Here is a 20,299-nt window from a genome sequence, read left to right as displayed (position 1 = left end):
TTTCAGGCACGGTGACCCCCCCGCCAGCTGTGTCCCCTAGCATTGCCTGGGCTCACCTCCCCACACAGTCAGAGGCAGACTCTCAGATTTAGTGAGAACTCATGTTGCAGGGGAGGGGAATGTACAATGGGGTCTTCTCTAGTCAGGTAGAATGGAAGGCAGAGCCCAGGTAGACCTCAGGCAGTCCTGTCTCCCAGAGTGCATCAGCGCCCTCCAAAACATCTCAGAGCTGGCTGTCCAGTCCACGCTCGTACCGCCAGAGCACAGCTCCCTCCACTCTCAGAACACCTTGTTCCACCGCTGGGCACCTCCAACTGTTCACGTTTTCCTCCAGGCAGCCTCTACCTTGCAATGGTGGGTGTGGGAGGGGTGGACATGTCACTCCAGACCAGCCCTTGGGACAAGAGAAGCAACTGGCATGGAACCGGGGTAGGAAAAGCAATAAGTTAAAGCCAAGAATGGCCAGAGGTCTGGCACGACGGGCGGGGGCGAGTCTCTGGCTTGATCCAGGAGGCCCTGGGGAGGAGGCGGCTGATGACAAGGTTCCAGGCAGGAGGTGGCTCAGAAGGTGGGGTTGTCGACGCCGCTGCGCACCCCGGCGTGTTCTTCGGGCCTGAAGCTGTAGGGAGGGGGTGGCTCCACGGGAGGCAGACCCACGACGGCCTTCAGGATAATCTGCAGGGAAAGGAGGGGACAGAGACTTCTTAGGACCTGCCACTGGCCACTGCCACCCATGTGCCGGTGGTGGCATGTTTACCAGGGAGAAGGGTGACCCGACGCTGGTTGCAGAGCCCTCCCTAGGGCCCAAAGGCTTGGCGTAAGGACACCCTCCACTGCCCCCGTTGCTCTAAAAATCTGAATGGGGAGGCACAGAGAGCCGAGGGACAGGGCAGGGGTTGGGGTGGATACCAACCTCGCTGTAGGGGGGTGGGGGCTCACAAATGGATGCTGTGACCCTCTCTGCGGGAGTAATGGGGGGCCGTTCTGGGGGCCCCTCATGATCCGTTGGGGGGTCCTGCTCCGACTTTCTGCAGTTGCGACAGAAGCGCTTAGCCAGGCCACAGAGGCACAAGAGGGGTACGATGATCAGAAACACGACGACAAAGATCCTGGGGTAAGGAACCACCAACGTCAGCCTGAGTCTCCAGCCATCCCCGCTGTACCTCCCTCCCTCCCCTGACCTACACCCACCCCTCAGCAGGAAGTCCAGTCCAGTCCTGGGTGGGCCAGAGGAACTGGCCCAAGGCTCACCTCAAGGGGCCAGAGAAGAGCTGGAACTGCTCTGGCTGGTACTCTTGGCAGCAGCTGTTACCACAGCAGTTGAACCCTTTAGGGCAGGTGCTGCGGACCGGGTCAGAGAGAGGCCATTGGTACCAAGGTGCGGAGGCCGAAGGATCCCAGCTTCCCTAAAACTCACCCATGCGCTCAGGGCACGAGCCACACCCCTAGCAGGGCGGAGGTACAGGCCCCCTGGGCTCAGTGGGAGGAACCTGGGGCTGGGATCATGACCTGGGTTTCAGGCTCAGCTCACTACTGGCCTGATGCACTCGTGCCAAGTCACAGTCCTTGCTGGGCCTCACTTTCCGCATCTATAAGATGGGTGTAACGAAGGTCCTGTCGACCTCACTGGGCGGGTGTGGGGACTGACTGTTGTAGTGGCTACAACATGGCTCTAAGGAGATGTAGACGAAGAGGGACAGTGGGGAGGGGCCGGGAGCTAATTCCAGGAAGAGTGAGCAGATGCTGGTGGCCACGGAGCAGGAGGTGGGAGGGACACGGTGTCCCTGGAACATTCAGGGCTGACTGCTGGAAACACTTGGCTGCCCAGAGGCCACCCCCCTCAGCCCCTCCTCATCGTGCTTGGGCTTCTCAGCGTTTATAGAGTGAGAGTGTTTGCCCTCGCTTCCAGGGGGACCCTCAGAGGGGAGGTGGCCTAAGGCTGGCGTCAGAAGGATGGGGATTGGCCCGCAAATGTGAAACTGCCCGTGGATAGGCTGCTGGAAGGAGTGAGGGGCGGAGTCTCCCTGTCGGGGTCGGGGTATGGCTTCTGGCTAGAAGGGGAGAGGGTGAGGATGATGAACACAGGCAGGGCAGGATCTGGGATGTCTCCTCCCCACAGTGGAAGTTACAGCCCAAATCCCAGACTTACAAGAAGAGACCACATGTGGCTGCAGCCTGTGGAAGAAAAGAGGCGGAGGTCTGGGTCATAAACTGGGGGCTGGGGTTTCCACCAGGTGCTGCCCAGGTACCTCACTGCTAGCAGGTCCCAGAGGATCAGCATCTTCCCCCACACCTGCTCTCCACCTCCCTCCACATGTTCCCCGGGTCGGTGGCTGCAGCCCCAGCGCCACCTCGTGGCCTCAGCTCTCCTTCCTCTCCTCACCACACCTCCTGCCACATTTGCTCACCCCCAGGTCTGTAAACTCACGCCTTCTGACACCCTTCCAACCCATCCCCACCACGGCCAGGACTCCAGCAACCCCCGCGCCCACCCCGTCACTCCCAACACTGCTGCAAGTTTCTATCCCACACATCTGAACACCTAAAACCTTGCTGGAAGCCTCCCTCAGTGGCTCCCTGGGGCCCAGACACCATGACCAGCCCTATCCCCCATTCCCACTCCCCCTGGCCCTCCTGCACACCCACCCACTGGGAGTTCTCTGAACACGTCTGGCTGTGTTACACATGCCTGCAGGAACAAGCTCCTCCCTCCCTCCCTCTTTTGCACTAGTTCTGTGCCACATGGAGGCTATCATTACGGAATTTAACCTGATTAATAGCAAATATGTGCGTAAGTCCTGCTTGGAAAGTTCTTTCCCCAGGTATCTGAGAGGCTGGCTCCAGCACCTTCTCTGACCATCTTACTTAAAATTACATCTACTCCCCCAAAGCACTCCCTTTCCCCTAACTGTGCTTACTTTATCTGCATAGCTCTTGTCCACATCTAACATACTATATATTTTACTTTATCTTGCTACTTGTTTGTCTCCTCAGTAGAATGTAAACCCCGCCAGGGGAGGGATTTTTGTCTATTGAAAACCAATACTCACGATTTTGGCAGACTGAATGAAAGAGCACTGACAACCTGGTTTCATTTCATCCTGGCTGCTCCCAGACCGTGGGGGAGGAATGCAGGTAGAGGAACACAGCAAACGGGAGGTTATCTGTCACCCCACCCCAGCCTCCAGGGAGATAAACAAGCATGGCTCAAGAATAAGAAGCCAACTTTGGTGAGACCACCATGTCTTTTTTTTTTTTTTTTTTTTGGCCGCGCCACCAACATGCAGGATCTTAGTTCCCTGACCAGGGATCAAACCCGTGCATCCTGCCGTGGAAGCGCGCAGTCTTAACCACTGTACTGCCAGGGAAGTCCGAAGACCACCATTTTTATATTTCAAGGTATATTTTATATTTCAAGGTATATTTTATACCTTGAAATAACAGTTCAACTGTTAACGACAATAACAGTAAAGCTAAGAATACCGATGGCAGCCAATAAGATTTGGGCTGATTCCCACAAGTCTTGGCCAGTGGGCTCAAGAGCAGGAATGAACCCCTGCAGGTTGGCCCAGAGAGGGTAAGGTGACTGCAGAGTTGGGGACAGCCCAAGGGGTCCAGGCACCCAGCGTACCCCCTTTCCCTCAGATCCCATCCCCTGTCCCTCGCCCTTCTCCTGGCCCCCAACTAAGAAAGACAAGCAATGAACGGGTTTATGGAATTAATCCTGAGCTCCTGTTTGGAGGAGTAGGGGATCCTCTTCCCCCACCCCCATTTTAAACAGGTGGTGGTCTCGACCGAGGTGGTGTCAAGCGTTGGGGTAACCTTGGGTAGTTTCAACTTACTTACATGCGGACTGGGGGCATTAACAGCCTGCCGCCTGGAGTTGCTGGGAGGAATCAACAAATGCTCAACCTAATGCTGGCACAAACCCACCGCTGATGATAGAGAAGGAGTAACAGGGCTTCTGGAGCAGAGCCGCTCAGCAGGCAGTGAATGTCGTGGGGGGCAGGCCTGGGCCTTCCCTCAGACTCTTACACAGAAGTTAAAAACCCATGTTCGAGACCTATGTCAGTTTCTAGGATAATCTCCCATCCCAAAACTGGATAGACTGCCCCCATCACTGGGGCAGGGAGGGATGAGGGGGTGTTGAAACCCTGCCTCATCCTCAGAAATCACAGGTTTCAGAGGTCACCCCAGCCTCGGGTCAGGCAGCCAGGTCAAATCCTATCACCAGCTGGAATCCTACCCCCACTCCTAGAAAGGGAAGGGGGAGCCTCCTTTCCTCTAGGGCACAAGCAGAGAAACACAGTCCCAGAGAGGGCTAGGACTTCCCCAAGGTCACCCAGCACTGTGAAGAATGGAGCTGGGGAGATAGGCTGACCAGGCATCCAGATCTCAGTCCAGACCTCAGGCCCTCCGCTAGTCCCCGCTTTCTGACGCAGCGAGAAGGAGCCAAGGCTAACGTGAGGGTCAAAGTCCCCAGTCACCAAGAGGAGCTAAGTGTCAGATGGCGGTGGGCGCGAGTAGTTCCCACGACACAGTCCCCCACGAGATGAAGGAACCCAGGCCTTCTCAGGGCCTCCCTCTGCTCTTAGCTCCCCGGCAAAAAGAGAAAGGAAGTTGCTAACTGCATGTGGTAACGCGGAAATCCTGACAGTGGAAGGTGGTGATCGGGACCCAGAAGCAGGCCCCTGACCCACAAGAGTAGGGCCCCGAAAGTTCCACAACTTTACCTCCCAAGCGCTCACCTGTTGGAGGCCGGCCAGCAGGCCGAGCAGCAAGGTGGGTACTAGGCCAGGCACCCAGGTGGCTGACATCCTGGCAGGGGGGCCACTGAGCTTCCGAGTGTAGGGGAAAGAGGGGAGAGGCGGGGCCGCGACCTCTCCCACGACTCTCCACCTATAGGGCCCCGCCTCGGGATGGGGGCGGAGCTGATGCACCGGGGTTGGGCCGGACCGGGAAGGGAGGGGGAGGGGAGGGGGGAGGGGAGGGGGAGGGGAGGGGGAGGAGGAGGGAGGGGGAGGGGAGGGGAGGGAAAGAAGTTTGGGTTGGGTTTTGGGAAATGGGAGGTAGAAGAGAGTACTGATTAAAAAATATTGTGGTGTCAGTTTAAGACTGCTGAGCTACCCCTTCCCAACCCTCAACTGCTCCACCCTCTAAGTGATCCCAAGCTTGAGAGGGACTGCTGCGCCTACCAGATGGACAGAGGATGCAGGCAGAGGGAGCTGGACCACTGGAAGTCCCTTCCCACATGGACTTCTGGGGGGCAGAGGTTGAGGGAGAGAGGAAGCGAAGGTCCTGGAGTGGATTGAGGGGATTACAACGGAGGGAGGTGTCACTTTTTCTTTTTAATTTTTTTGGCCAAGAAGGGAGGGAGGGGAGGCCTGATTGATTTCTGGGTCAGGAGAACCTAGAGTAGATCACTAGTACATTCGTACCCCGCCCCCACCCTCCCTGAAATCCTGGAAGGAGGTGTTGGTACACTTCCTCCACTTGACTACAGTGGAAATTAAGGCCACAGGATTCAGAGACTAGTGCCTGAGTCCGCAGCTGGGGCTGAGCGGCAGCCAGGCGAGCTGGGGCGCGTGCGAGCAGGTCCATCCAGATTTCTGGAGAGGCCCCGCGGACGCTGTCCCGGCCGCGTGGGGCTGGATTCAGACCAGCGGCGGCCGCGCCCCGCCCCGGAGGCGTGCTGTGCTTCCCGGATCCGGCCGGCAGGTGGCAGCATCGCTCAACGCGGGCTTCCGCCGGAGTCGGGCAGAGCTGGGCTGGGACCTGGGGCTGGGTCTCCCTGGGCTGCCTACGGGGGGACCCGGCTGGACTGTGCGGTGGGAGGCCGTCTCGGTGGGCGATACGCGAAGGGTGAGAGCCAGACGCCCAGACACAGATGAGACGTAAGGAGACCTCGTGGGAGTTGGAGAGATGGAGCCCGGACCCTTGAGGACGGGGGCGAAATGGAGATGGTGGGTGGGGTGCTGCTCCCAGACCTGGGGAAAGGGGGAGGGCTCCAGGAGAGGATCAGTTCTTTAGACGTCTCCTGCTGCGTCTCAAACCTGACTTTGCCACTGAAAGCTAGCCCCAACCTAGTAAGAAAGGACAACCGTCGTCCTTTGGCTTCTTTTTCTTTTTTCTCTCAGCGCTTTCTCCTTATCTCTGTTTCTCATCTCTCCCAGTCGTGTTTTCTCGGTCTTATGTTTAACCTCTCTTTGGTCCGCCCCATTTCTCCCAGTCTCTGTTTTCCTGTTTCAGTTCCTCCCCATCTCTATGTCCATGCATTTTCTCTTCATTTCTTCATGTTCCCTGTTTTCCCATCTCTGTTTCTCCTCTTTGTTAATCTCTGTCTGTCTCAGTGGAGGTGTCTGTTTTTCTGTCTCTGTTTCCATTTCCCTTGTCTCTGGTTTGGTCCTGTGTCTCCCTGTCTCTGTGTCTGTTTCTCACCAACTCTCCTGGTCTCTCTCTCTTTCTCTGTTTCTGTTTCTCATTATCTCTTGGCCCCTAAGGACAGAATCTTCCAGTTTCCTGGTCCAAGCTGAATTGGGGTCTGGCCCCAGAGAATGCCCTCTCTATTGGAAGTTCCTGGAGACTGATCTGAGAAAGGATGGGGGGCGGCGCACGGCATGTCTTTCCTCCTCCCCCAGCGGTTGGCTCTGGACTTAGCCCACCCCTCTGCCAAGGTGGACCTAGTCCAGAGAGTACTGGAGCTTTCTCCTAGCAGCACCCACGCTGCTGCTTCCTTAGTCTTGAATTTGTTGCTAACTTGGGCTTCCAGGGCCCTGCTACACCAACACCCAAGACCTGAGACACCCCTAACCTCCTGCCTCTCTGCCCAGGCCTGGAGCCCTGTGGAGGTGTGGCCCTTAGGGGAGAGGAAGATGGGTGAGCTTAGGGGAGGAGGGTATCCTAAGGAGTGGAATGAGGGTGCTGAGAAGGGCATGGAGGACCTTGAGGGGTAGATGTGGGAGGCTGAAGAGGTGAAGGGACGAGGCAGGTTGGTGCCCTGAGGAGGAGGGCAGGAGGATGGCCCTTCTTCCTTCAGGCATCCACCGACACAGATGTAGCATTGCCAGACAAAATACCGGATGCCCAGATAAATCTGAATTTCAGGTAAACAGTGAATAACTATTTAGTATAAATAAATATGTCCCATGCAATATTTGGGGCATACTTATACTAAAATGTATTTGTTGTTTATCTGAAATTCTAATTTAACTGGGTGTCCTGTATTTTTATTTGTTAAATCCTGCAACCCTACCCACATCCCTAAAATGTCATAAGAGAATAGCTACTCTATCCTCTGCCCCACATCTCCCCAGTGGGAAAATGAGGCTAGTGGGCAGAGTCCAGAGGGCCTCTGGAATCTGCCTCTGGATCCCCAGTTTTTTTTATGACATCAGACTTCCTTTCTGTGCTCCTTCCTGCAGATGGGAGGTGGGCAGTCCCAGCTCAGGCCAAGAACACCAAGCCCTGTTGCCAGTGTCACCATGGCTCCCAGGGCCCCAGCATTCCTGGTGGGTGAGGTCGGGTGGGGGTGAGGGCATAGTGGGGCCCCAGACTGAGCAGACCCGGGGCCTGTTCTTGTCTAGAGGCAGGAGGGTCCTGGACAAGGACAACATCCGTTCAACACTCAGTCAGGCAGTGGGTGGGCAGTGTGTGCTCACATGTACGTGTATGCTCAGACATCCAGGGACATATGGGCAGAGAGGCCCAGAGACCTCATGCAGTCAGTGGATCCTTCTAGATTCCACTCCAGATTCCATCCGGGGTTTCCCCGAAGCAGCAAACTTGAAATGTCTTCCTACTGGCTCCAGCCTCCCTGGCCCATTCCATAAAGAAGGAGCTGATTGTGTGCCCTACAAGGGCCCAGCTGCAAGGGCCTTGGAGGTCAGCTGGTCCACCCGCTCTCTTCTCAGAGAAGCCAGCTGGAGCCCAGAGGGGCAGAAAGGCCAAGTCACAGGGGACATTGGGGCTGAGTCAAAACCAAACCACGCAGGTCTTAAGACCCCACACCCAGTGGCAGCCTCAGAGGCGGCACACGTGTCGGGGCTGGGGAGCTGCTGCTTGGGATGGAGGAACTCCTCACTGGAGTGGGAGGCCTTGTGCAGCCTGGCTCAGCCCAGGCCCAGGGGCCGGGCCCTGGGGAAGGGGCAAGAGTCAGGCTGAGTTCTGTTCGTCTCAGCCCCCTCCCCGCCATACTGTGGTGGACCCTGATACCCATAAATGACTTATGGTGCTGGGCTGGGATCTTTCCTTCCAAAGTACCCAGAGTGTTCTGCCGTAAGCTGGCTGTCCGTCTGCAGGGACAGTGTTAGGGTGTGTTAGTAAGTGTGCCACTTGCTATGGTGTGCGGGGTGATCTTAGTCAAGAAAGCAAACTTCTTTGTGCCTTTCTAAACTCATCTGTGAAGGGGGTGCGGAGGTGGATAACAGTACCTCCCTTGTCACTTAGGGTCATCGTGAAGATGAAGGAAGTGGCTCAGTGTCTGGCATATAGTAAAATGGTAAATATTACCTCATTAAGAATAAGCTACAATAGCCAAGACATGGAAGTAACCTAAATGTCCACCAACAGATGAATGGATAAAGAGGTGGTGTACACACACACACACACACACACACACACACACACACACACACACAGTGGAATATTACTGAGCCATAAAAAAGAACGGACTAATGCCGTTTGCAGCAACATGGATGGACCAAATGTTATCGTATTAAGTCAGTCAGACAGAGAAATATAAATATCATATGATATCACTTATATGTGGAATCTAAAAAATTGATACAAATGAACTTATTTATAAAACAGAAATAGCCTCACAGACATAGAAAACAAATGTGGTTACCAAAGGGAATAGTGAGGGTGGGGGGGAGAGATAAATAGGAGTTTGGGATTAACACATACATGCTACTATATATAAACTAGGCAAACAACAAGGACCTACTGTACAGCACAGGGAACTACTCAATATCTGGTAATAGCCTATAATGGAAAAGAATCTGAAAAAGAATATATATGAATCACTTTGCTGTACACTTGAAACTAACACAAAATTGTAAATTAGCTGTACTTCAATAAAAGAAAAACACAGAAAATAATAATAAGCAGTAAATGTTTCAGTCCTGGCAGAGGAAAAGGGCCCAAAGCTTTTTCTCCTTATTCCACATGGAGGCTGAGGTGCCAAGGATGAACGGTCTTGCTTCCCTCTGAGAATTGTTCTCAGCCTTTCCGGATGGGCCACCCAAAGTCCAGCTCCAACTTCTCTCAGATGCCCTGCTCGCTAGACCCCTCTGCTGTCCATTAAGTGCTTTGGGCGCCACCCAAGGGCCAGGTCAGAGGCAGTGGGATGGGTGACCAACCTCAGAGGATGACCTTATGACTACTAGAGGGCCACAGGGGACCGGACATGGCAGTGGTGCTGGGTCCAGAGATTTGAGCAATTCCCTCTCTTCCTGGCTTGTCCCCCGCTTCTGCTCCACCAGCTGTCCGCTGAGCACTGCCTGGGCTGGCCTCACAGTGGCCGCCCCCGTCGCCCTCATGGGGGCGTGATGTGCTCATCACAGTTGTCCCCCTGCCACTGACTGCCCCCATCCAGTGTGGCTCCCCAGGGCCATCAGGGCTGTCCTCAAGGCCTCCAGCCTGGTCTCCTCCTTGCCTCTGTGGGGGCATGTCACCCTCTCATTCCCTAACTTCCAGAGGCTCCCCACTTCTGCCTGAATAAAGTTCCATCTCAGGGAGACCTTCACCTGAGATGGGACCTTGGGTCCTTCACCTGTCCTCATGGTGTGCTCGCTCTCCCTGTCCTATGTTCTCTCCAGCCACAGGCCCAGCCCTTGCTGCTTCCCTCCTTTCCTCTGTACCTCGCACACGTGCCCCATGCCCTCCTTGCAACCTAACAAATTCTGATCCATCCTTCAAGGCTCAGCTCAAATACCACCTCCTCCAGAAAGGCTTCCTAGACTTGGATCCTCCTGCAAGAAGTGATGGTCCCCTCCCTGCTCACCCCCACCCAAGCCTTTTCTCTGGGCCTCTCTGATGCCCTTGGCCATTCTCGCTGAAGATGTGTGTACAAGCCCTAATGTTCCCACCAGGCTGCAGGGGCCCGCCCAGTTCTGATTCAGCTTTCATTTCCCATGGTGCTTTGTTCCAAGTAAACACTGGCTGCTCAGGGGCCAGATTTCTCCCAGGGGATGAGGAATTAATTCTCAGAGTCATTGGTGGGGGGCCTTCGGTTAGGGGGGTTGTTCCAGACTTGACCGGGCTCCCCACTTCCATGGGCTGTGTGGTTTGGAGAATCCACCTCTTCTGCTTCCTGTTTCCTCCGCGAGTGTACACATACCCCCCGTGTGGGTGAGATGGCACCCCAGGGATTGAGCAACTCCTACGGGGCGGGGCGTGCTGCAAGGAATGCTTGGCTCTCTCTACACCTTCCAAGAGAGGCAGATGCATGCTAGGTCGCCAATAGGAATTCCTGGCCACGAGACCAGGGTCTGAGTCTCCTTCCCAGCATCTCTGAAAACTGAAGCCCACCGGCCTGTCACTCATTCTCGAGGTGATGGGTGTGGGTGTGGGGAGATAATGTCTTGAACTGAGCCCCGGGCTTAGCCACAAACCCGTGAGCCAGGAGGATGGAGGGGGTCATGCCACCTGAATTAACAGTGCAGGGAGCTTATTATCCTAATGAGTGGGTTGGAGGAGCTCAACTAGTGCTCACCTTCCCGGAGTCTTAGCAGAGACAAAAACGGCATTGGGGAGGCATTTTCCTTCCAAAGTGTAGGTTTCCGGGGCACAGCCAGGGGTGGGAGGGGAAACACCTCCAGCGAGTAGGTGGTGGGGAGTAGTCGGGGAAGGCTGAGCTAACGAGCTTCGGTTGTCTGGGGTGGCAGATGGAGCACAGCCACTAAGACTCAGGTGGGAGGGGCTCAACTCAGGTTAAGGGTCTTCAGAGCCCCCCAGCCCTGGTCCCCTGCTTCTGAGGCTCCTTCTCCCCAAGTCTTCCCTGCCCCTCGCCCCCTACAGCCCCTCTCCCACCCCCAACCTCGATGTTGACTCTTAAGAGATAGGACTCTGTAGTTAGAGAGAAAGGGGTTGAGGAACCCCTAGGGCCCCCACTTTGTAGCTCTGCTCTTGTTGGCCCCTTGAAAGCGGGCTCTTCTACACCCTGCTTGTGGGTGCCTCTGCTCAGATCCAAATGTTACAGGGGACCGTGGTTAGACTTCAGAAGAACTTCCCGGTCCGAAACAAGCTGGGGGTTCAGGGCTGCCATCGGAAAGGGTGGCCCCTCTGTGGGCGGGGCATATTGAGGGGAGGGCTTCTAAAGAGTCCGGGGACTGAGACTAAAATGCAGAGAAAGCACAGCTTGGGACATCCCTGAAACTGTTCACCGATTAGGGACCTGGGAGTTAGGCAAAGAGCGAGTGTGAGCAGAGGGGCGGGGAAGCGAGGTGGGCAGAGATCGCATCCTTCCGCAAATCACAGCTCCTCTAAGCAGCCACATCGTCTGGCCCCCAGCCGAGGACAGACTTGGCTGGAGTCGCGTGGATGCACGCGTGGGTGGGCGCATGCAGTGTGTGTCTGCATGTGTGTACGTACGTGTGTGCACACCACCCAGCTTTCTGTGAGGATGTGGCAGCCCTCTCACAGCACCCCCCAGCTTCCTTATCTCCAGGCCAGCCTTTAGTGGGCTGCCTCCAGGGTCCCCCTCACCCCAGTGGCCCTGTTAGCACTTCCTTCCTCCCTTGTTAGCACCTCACAGCCCCTCTTCCTCCTTGGCCCTGCTGCCCCTGGAGAGAGGCCCGTGGCTTGCAGCCCAGTTCTCCTCTTCCGACTCCGCTTCAGCTTCTATCTTCTGAAGCTTTGTTCTTCTCCCAACCGCTAAGCCCCCTGCCCTCTCCATCCTTGCTCATCTACCTGGAGAGGTCCTTTCCTGAACAAGCCAGGCTGGGGGGTGAAGTTGGTGCCCCTACAGTTCAGCACACACTCCTCCTCCAGGCTGAGGCACAGACAAAGTGAGCCCCTCCGTCAGCCTCTCCTGCCTAGAGGGTGGGAGGGGGCAAGTTGGAGAGGGAACCCTGTTCTAGGGACCAAAGCTAAGTCCCGGTGCCAGCTGTACCACCCTCACCAGGGCAAATCACCACCCTCTCTGCAGCGCTGAGGTGGGGAGGCGGGTTGGTAGCGGAGAGGGATGGGGTAGAAGGGTCCCCTTCTGCCCACCCCCTCCAGGGCTGCTGTGCGTAACCTGAGCCTGGGCTGCCGAGTGGGGCAGGGTGGTCCAGTGGGCAGAGCCAGGCTGTCGGGCTGCCAGGACTGCAGGTTTCCTCTACTGAAGGGCCCCTTCCCGGCCAGCTTTGATGTGTCTGCGAGGTTAGCGAAGGATGTTTGGCTTCAGGGCCGGGTGCCAGGATAAACTCCCTCTGCCTGTTCAGCGCTCGGTTAGCCTGCCTCCCCCAGACCAGGGCCTGGCCTCCCCCAAGGCCAGGGCTGCCCAGCCTGCTCAGGGGGTGGGCACCGAGTAGCTGTGGTTACTGCTACCGGGGAGAGGCCCCGAGGTCGTTGGACGTCCACCTCAGAGGCTGGCGCTGGTGTGCCCACCTGCCTGCTTGCTAGGTGACCAGGCACCTGGCCCAGGTGGGGTCGAGGGGCCGGAACCCAGCTGCTAGGAGGGGTGGGGATGAGTTGCAATATGGGGGAGGGGTGTCCACGTGGAGCTGCCTGCACAGGCTGTAGCTCTTCCAGATGTGCTGAGGCTCCAGATGTAGGGATGACTCAGCCTGGAACGGGGAGGGGTAGGCGATCCATTGTGGGGGGTGGTGAGCAGAGGGAAGGGAGGGCCCCCCCGAGCAGCTGCCTTCTTCTGGAGCCCCCAGCCCCCTGAAGCCTGCGGGCCGGTGGAGTGGTAGCTGCCCGGATGTGCAGCCCTCATTTCCAGAGGGGGAGAGGGGAGATGAGGCCTCAGAGCAAGGGGCCCAGCTAGGGGGTCGCCCGTCGCCTGGAGAGAGAGAAGCTGAAGGTGGGGGGCAGCAAGTGCGGAGGGGGGCTGACAGAGGGAGTCGGGGGGGGACGGAGATGCGAGCAGGGAGAAGCTCAGGACTGAAGCATTAGAACCCCTCAGTTTCGCTTGGTGTGGGTGTGTGGAGCTGGAAGGAGGGTACAGAGGATGCGTCTGTGTGCGTGTATCCTCATTTCGGGAGTGTGGGTTACACATGGGGAGGGGTATCTTGGGGTGAGCATCTTTGTGTCTGACTCCTATAAGCTGTGTTATGAGCTGGGTATTAGAAGGTTACGTGCATGCTGGGCGTGGCAGGCTGTGGGGACATGGTCCCTGTGGTCCGTCTGATAGAGAAAGAATGTGGAGACAGCATCTGTGTAGTATTGGCGGGGTGGGGGGGGTCGCGGAGCAGGGGGTTGTGATGGTACACACTTGAGTGAAGCCATGTGTGCCTTTCAGTGCTGAGGGTGGGTCCCTGGGACCTGGGGAGTCAAGAAGTGTCAGGCACACTCGACCAGGGCTCCAGAGTCCTGGGGCTTCCTTCACCTCTTCCAGCCTCCCCCACTTCCTGGGGGTGCTTTTGGGGAGTTTCCAGAACCCTCAGAGCTGCAGTTTCTCCTACTGGGCCTGGCCCGTGTGATCTCCTCTTCTCCTCTTGCAGGGCAGCTGAGAGGCCACTGGGTTTGGGATTGGGTGGGTGGGTGGGGGGAGTGGCTGGCACCTTGTGGGCTGCGGCGCGAGGACCAGGTGTGCAGCTGGGCTAGGTGCCTCTCCGCGCACCCCCTCCCTCTGCTCCACAGAGCAGCTGTCCCGGCCTCCTCTTTGGCCTCCAGGAAGGTCTGCTGGCTGGGCCTCTGGAGCTCCCTGGAGAGCCCCACCTGTGCCAGCTGCCCATGCCAGGGTAAACAGGGCACTAAGTGTCTGGGCTGGTGCCGGCGCGAGTTGGGCAATGCTTCTCCACTTAAGGCTCACTGTGGCTTGGGTTGCCTCCTCCAGCTAAATAACAGGTCTGAGCCTCAGGCCCCATAAACAGTGTTTTCTGGGCAGGTGGGGGTCATGGGGACCTGGTGCACAGACGGATAATCAAGTTTAATAGGGAGACACGTTGCCACCTCTAAGGAGGGCTGTTGGAGCCCCGGTCAGGTATGCCTGGGCACCTCTGGACCCCCTCAGGCAGCAACCCCAGCCCGCTGCTCCCGCAGGTTGTTGGCACCCACTTTCCTTGTGAATGAAAATATCCCTTCGGCGGTGACTGGGGCTCAGTCAGCTCATCGCGTGCTGTCCTGTCCCTCTTCACAACCTGTCGGTGAGCCCGGAGAGGGTGAGCCCTATCCCCTAAATCGCCCGCATGAGATGTGAACTTGGATGTGTCCATGGTCCTCCAGACAGCAAGACCACTCCGCTCTATCCCTGGGCCATCACGCTGCCTCCTCCTGAGACCCAGGCCTGAAGCCAGCTCCTTTCCGGGCTCTCCCAGCCTCTCCATTTCCTCCCCCTTCCCTCCCTCCTTGCTCTCAGCTCCTGTCCCCCCACCTCCTCTGGGGCTGAGTCCAAGTGAGAAGGGGACACTTATTTCTCTGCCCTCTCTCTGGACTCACCGCTGCCCACCTCCACAGGGCAACTGAGGCTAGAGGCGGTGGAGGGTGAGCCCCAGCTCAGCCCCAGCGATGCCTGCCCCGAGGGGCCGGTAAAGGCTGGGTCTCTGGGGGAGTGGAGCAGGCTCCCCGGGGCAGAGGAGAATCTCCGCTCCTCAGGCAGGCGGCAGGCCCTTCACCCATCCCCCTGGAGAGCAGGGAAGAGGGGCCGAGGAGCCGGGGGCAGTGGCCAGTGGGTAGACGTCCAGGCCCACGGGTGCCACGCGGTAGAGACGGGGCTCCGGAAGCTCCCCTCCCTTCCTCTGTCATTATCCATCTCGGTGTGCACGTCTCTCTCTCCTACTCTCTTCTTCTCTCTTGCCTCTTCCCTCCCCTCCCATCTCTACTGCTTGAGGGGAGCAGCCCCAGTGTCTGAAGCCAGGTTCCCAGTGAGGACGGTGGCTTTGTCCAGGGAAGTCCTTGTCCTAAGCCTGTGGTCTCCAAAGAGCCATGTCCAGCTCCCCCGTTTCTTGGCCCAGGCCCTCCCCCAGACCCCCTTTATGTCCGGGGTCCTCGGAGCCAGAACCACTCTTGCCCTTGTCAGGTGGTGTGTATGGGGGGGTGCCCTGTATTTAGAACTGCTCCCCTAGGCAACCAGGGTGTAAAGGCAGTGCTTGCTGTCTCTCTCTCTCTCTCTCTCTCTCTCTCTCTCAATCTCCCTATCTCTCTTAATCACTCTCTCGCTCTCCCTCTCTCTCTCTCTCTCTCATCCCTGGGAAGGCAGCGCTCTAAGAGGCTGGAGCCTGGGCTGCATTTCTGGGTGACCAGATGCCCGGTGTACACAGGACAGGACAGATCTATGCTGTTGCTTAGGTGTAGTTCTTAGCAGCGCCCCAAAGCACCCTGATTTGGACTACAAATTTTATCCCCATGGTCCTGTCAGGCCTGGAGAATCTCACAGCCTCCCTACTGGCTTCCACCCCCCGGGAGAGCAGTGTAGCCTGCTTGGGCCTCACCCAAGGACAAGGAGGCCAGACAGCAAAGCGGGGAGCTGTATAAATAGCCCATTGGGGGGAGGCCCCCCAGCATCGGGTAGGGCGGGTCTGCTTGCTGGAGAGGGAGGAAGGAGAGTTGTGGTTGCCCCCAGGCAGCATGTAATTTAGGATTTATTTTGGGGCACTCTTTCCAGCTCCGGGTGGGGCTGAGGTTAATTTAAGGGTTTAATGGGGTGGGGGTTGGATGGGGAGGAGGAGAGGGAAGCCCTCCCACTTGGGCCTGCCTGGTAAGAGGGTCCTTTCTGAGAATCCCCTGCCCTCTCTCCCTGGGTCCCCCGCGGAGGCCCTCACAGACCCCTCTGGACCCGCCTTGTCCAGCAGCAGGCAGTGGTCTGCCGTCTCCTCCAAGGCCTGGGGCTCCAGGTCACGGGTCCCAGCCCTCCTCACACCACCCCGCACCAGAAACAGCCGATGGTTGAGGGAAGTGATGATGGCCGGTCCCTGCTGGAGGGTCCTTGGGCTGGGGATGCAGCCATTCCTGGGAGGTTTCTGAGCCACGTCAGCTCTTGCTCCGAGATGCTCCATTCTCTGTCCTTCCCCAGGGTGCTGGGCTCCCAGTCTGCTGGCGGAGACACAGGCTCTGCCCTCGGGAGCCCTCAGTCTGAGGGGAGGCAGGACACAGGCTCTCCTTTCAGAGTGACCAGTCATTGTTTTCTTTTCAACCTTTATTTGTTTACAACTGTATAGTCTGTGTTTCTTCCTGGTACTTAAGCTCTGTGATGGCAGGGACTTTATCCTGTCCCTCAAAGTACCTTCAGTACTTGCTAAGCACAGAGTAGGAGCTCAGTAAATATTTCCCACATGAATGAATGAATGAACAGGGAAACTGTGTCTGATCGGAAAGCCCTGGATCAAGAGGCAGCAGTGGACAAAGTACGAGGTCTTTTCCCTTGGCTTTCTGGGCCCCTTCACCTTGCAGCCCCCTGCCCGCTCTGGGCCTACTGTTTGGGGCCACCAGCCACCCCGACCTATCGGCTGCCACCCGAATGTTGGGCACCCCTTACATTCCCTCCTCCTGCAATCCCTTTAGCTCCCATTGCCACTTGATCAAATCCTGCTAGACTTTCAAGGTCCTACCCAGAGTCACCTCCTCCATGAAACCCGCTTGGATCTCTCCGCTGGATTTAACGTAGCTGGTTCTCTGTACCTGTCCTGTCACTGTGTAAGTTGGCCAGGGTCATTGCTTCTCTCTGCCCTAGACCATAATAAGGCCTGCGGGTCAGGCTTGCCTGGAGCCGTTCTGGAGCCGTTCTGGAGCCTGGCACCCCATGGGGGCTCAATCAGAAGAGGCAGTGAGCTGCCCCAGCGGCCAGATGGAAGTGTGTGCTCCTCTCTGCCCCAGCTTCTAAGAGCTCTGGGTGATTCTCTGGTGAGAAGTATATGTGATGGTTGTTGTTCTTGGCGGTGGGGTGTGATTTCTGGAGCCAGGAAGGACAACAAAGACCCGAGGGGGGTTGGGGTGACACGAAGTTTCCCTTAGAAGGATGTTGGGCCTTCTTCTGGTCAGAGAGAAAGAGTGAGGTGAAGGAAGGCATGTGGGGAAGGGTTGAGGGGGCACTGAGGCTGGGGGAGGCTGGTGATCAGAGACGGGGGAGGCTGGGGGACAGAGAGAGGGGAGACAGGACAGAGATGGGTGAGGGACCAAAAGCCTCTTGGTCCCTAGACCACACGTCCCTTCTCAGGTCTCATCCCACCTCATCTCTGTGATTGCTGAAGCTGTTGGTCATGCTTCCTTTAGGAAGCCCCTTGGGGGCTTTGGCAACCCCTTACTCCCCTGATTTCCCTCCTACCTCTCTGGTTACTCCTTCTCCAGCTCCTTTGTAGGCTCTGCCTCCTGCATCTCCCCTCGGGTTTGGGCCTGCACACTTTCTCCAGGGGCCCTAGTGGGCGTTCCCCTTGGATCCCAACAGGTATTTCACGGTCACCACGTTCAACAGTAAACCACTCAGCCAGATGTGCGAACCAGCTCTCATCCTTCTGCCAGTTGGTCACCAAGTCCTGTGACTCCTGCTCTCAAATTTGGTCAATCCAGCCATCTCTTTCTGTGCCACTGCCACCGGCTACTGTCACTTCCCACCTGGACCTCTGTGGCAGCCTCTTATTCACCACCCCACCTCCAATCTGATCACTTTCCAACCAATCCTCCACACTTCGTCTGGAAATCTTCCTAAACCACAAGTTTGGTCATGTCATCCTACCCCGTCTTCACTCCAAGTACTCCGGCAGTTCCCCACCCATGACCTGACCCCTCGCAGTGTTTACACTCCTGTGGGCCCTGCACTCGACTTGCTCTCACGACTGGCCCCTTTGCAGGTGCTGTTCCCTCCGCTTGAAACTTGTAGTTACAACTTCCCTCCCATCCTGCTCATCACCGGACTCTGGGAAGTCTTCCCTGATGCCCTTCTCCTGAGCTTGGGTCAGAAATCCCCTTCCAGGGGCCGCCAGAGCCTTACTTTCCCCCGTCAAAGAACTCGTCGCATTGAATAGCGCATCTCTCTACTTCTGGAAGCTCCACTAGAGCGGAGACTGTAACTGCCCACAGGCCTTGCGCAGGCATAGTTCCATAGATGGAATATTCATTCAGGGGAGACTTACAGGCAAGAAAGAAGAAGACTGAGGGTTGCCTCCCTTCACCCGCCCCACCCCCACCCCCCACCCCCACCGGGCTGGGCCTCTGAAGGCCATGAGGTGGGAGAGGCTCCAGGACTTGGGGATGGAGCAGGAGGCCTTGGTTAAGGTTGCTGGGGTGCTGGCTCTGGGGTCAGAGTTGAGGCTGTCCCTGACCTGTGCTGCTTGCCTTGTGGAAGCTGCCCAGGAGACACACAGAATCAGCAGAGAGCTCCATCTCTGGGCCTGGAGATAGGAGAAGGCCTCTGCCTCCCAGGGTGGGCCAAGGCTGCCTACCTGCAGCCATCAGCAGCTTCAGTGGCAGCCTGGGGTCCAAACAAATGCCACTAATAGATATGACCAGCATCTCACCCCGGTTCATGGCCAGGCCCGGGGAGAAGATGCTGCTGCCTGGTGTCTACAGACAGCTTCAAGTGGAGATCTTTGAGAACTTGTTTTCTACCTTAAAAATTCATAAACATTTTACTTCTTACCCCATACTATGTCCTTGTATTTTTTTTTTAATGAATTAATGTATTTATTTTTGGCTGCATTGGGTCTTCGTTGATGCACACGGGCTTTCTGTAGTTGTGGTGAGCGGGGGCTACTCTTCGTTGTGGTGCACAGGCTTCTCACTGCGGTGGCTTCTCGTCGTGGAGCACGGGTTCTAGGCGCGCGGGCTTCAGTAGTTGTAGCACACAGGCTCAGTAGTTGTGGCTTGTGGGCTCTAGAGCGCAGGCTCAGTAGTTGTGGCACACGGGCTTAGCTGCTCTGCGGCATGTGGGATCTTCCCAGACCAGGGAATCGAGCCCATGTCCCCTGCATTGGCAGGTGGATTCTTTTTTTTTTTTAATTAATTTATTTAATTTATTGATTTTTGGCTGCGTTGGGTCCTCGCTGCTGCACGTGGGCTTTCTCCAGTTGCGGCGAGCGAGGGCCACTCTTTGTTGCAGTGCGCGGGCTTCTCATTGCTGTGGCTTCTCTTGTCGCAGAGCACGGGTTCTAGGTGCGCGGGCTTCAGTAGTTGTGGCACGTGGGCTCAGTAGTTGTGGCTCACGGGCTCTAGAGTTCAGGCTCAGTAGTGGCGTAGGAGCTTAGTTGCTCTGCGTTATGTGGGATCCTCCCGGGCCAGGGCTCGAACCCGCGTCCCCTGCACTGGCAGGCGGACCCCCAACCACTGCGCCACCAAGGAAGCCCGGCAGGCGGATTCTTAACCACTGGGCCACCAGGGAAGTCCCCCTTGTATGTTTTAATATCAAAATAATGCTTTAAATCACTTACCATTGGGGAAATTTGGACATTCTGGGAGATGAGGCAAATGATCAAGCCTGAGCTGTTCTTGCCCTTTCCCTGGGTTTGGAAAGAGTGCAGGACCAGGAGCCACCAGCCCAGGTCCTAGGCCCTGCTCTGTACACACTGAGCATGGCTGTGTGTGCTGAGCTGGTAACGCCGCAGCTTAAGACAGTGGCCACCATTAAATGGAGCAGTGGGTGTGAAGACTTAATGACTCACACATGGAACCTTAGGTGCCAGGCTGGCCGCCCCTTCAGGGACTGCAGAAGCAGGAGGGAGCAGCAAGCCTGGCCCCACCGAGCTTCCCGGGAGCAGCCTGAGGGTCCAGGCAGCAGCTGCCCCCTCTCAGGCTAGAGGAAAGGGTGAGCTCACCCTCTGGCCCAGGGAGAACAAGTGGGTAGGAGAATAATTAAAATGCCAGAGGTTAGGAGGTGAAGTTTCTATGGAAAGAATGAAGGCCCAGTGCCGTTAGCTGCTGCTTGTCCCAAGCCCGCGCTCTCTGCCAAGCCCACATTTGATTTTTATTTCGGGAGCCGCCAGCACAGCACTTGGAAGGGAGCGGAGAAACCTCACTCCTGCTCGCCCTGCCACGTCTGGAGCTGGGGCCCCGCTTGGGGGAGGGGGCTCCTGGGAGCCAGAGGAAGAGCCTAGAAGTCCAGACCCCAGGACCAGGCCCAGCCTCAAGGATCGGGTGCCATGTGGGGCAGGCGTGGGAAGGGAATGAAGACTCCAAAAGGATGAAGGGTATATCTTCCTGTTCTCATTGGCCTTTGCTCCTGTGC

The 20,299-nt window shown here is 56.9% G+C and overlaps 1 protein-coding gene across 1 annotated transcript; it reads right to left on the bottom strand.

Annotated features, from left to right (window-relative positions):
• Positions 1–561: 561 nt before the first annotated feature.
• Positions 562–4,817, bottom strand: TMEM92 (transmembrane protein 92). The gene is made up of 5 exons (XM_065897870.1): positions 4,749–4,817; positions 2,150–2,175; positions 1,252–1,341; positions 914–1,109; positions 562–675 (listed from the first exon to the last, which is right to left on the bottom strand). Exons 1-5 carry the CDS (start codon positions 4,815–4,817, stop codon positions 562–564), a joined length of 495 nt encoding a protein of 164 aa, XP_065753942.1.
• Between the last annotated feature and the right edge of the window lie 15,482 nt (positions 4,818–20,299).

This window comes from Phocoena phocoena, chromosome 19 (assembly GCF_963924675.1).
Source record: "Phocoena phocoena chromosome 19, mPhoPho1.1, whole genome shotgun sequence".
NCBI lineage: Eukaryota > Metazoa > Chordata > Mammalia > Artiodactyla > Phocoenidae > Phocoena > Phocoena phocoena.
The sequence above is the reverse complement of the archived record's forward strand: the minus strand, read 5'-3'. Positions and strand labels throughout refer to the sequence as shown.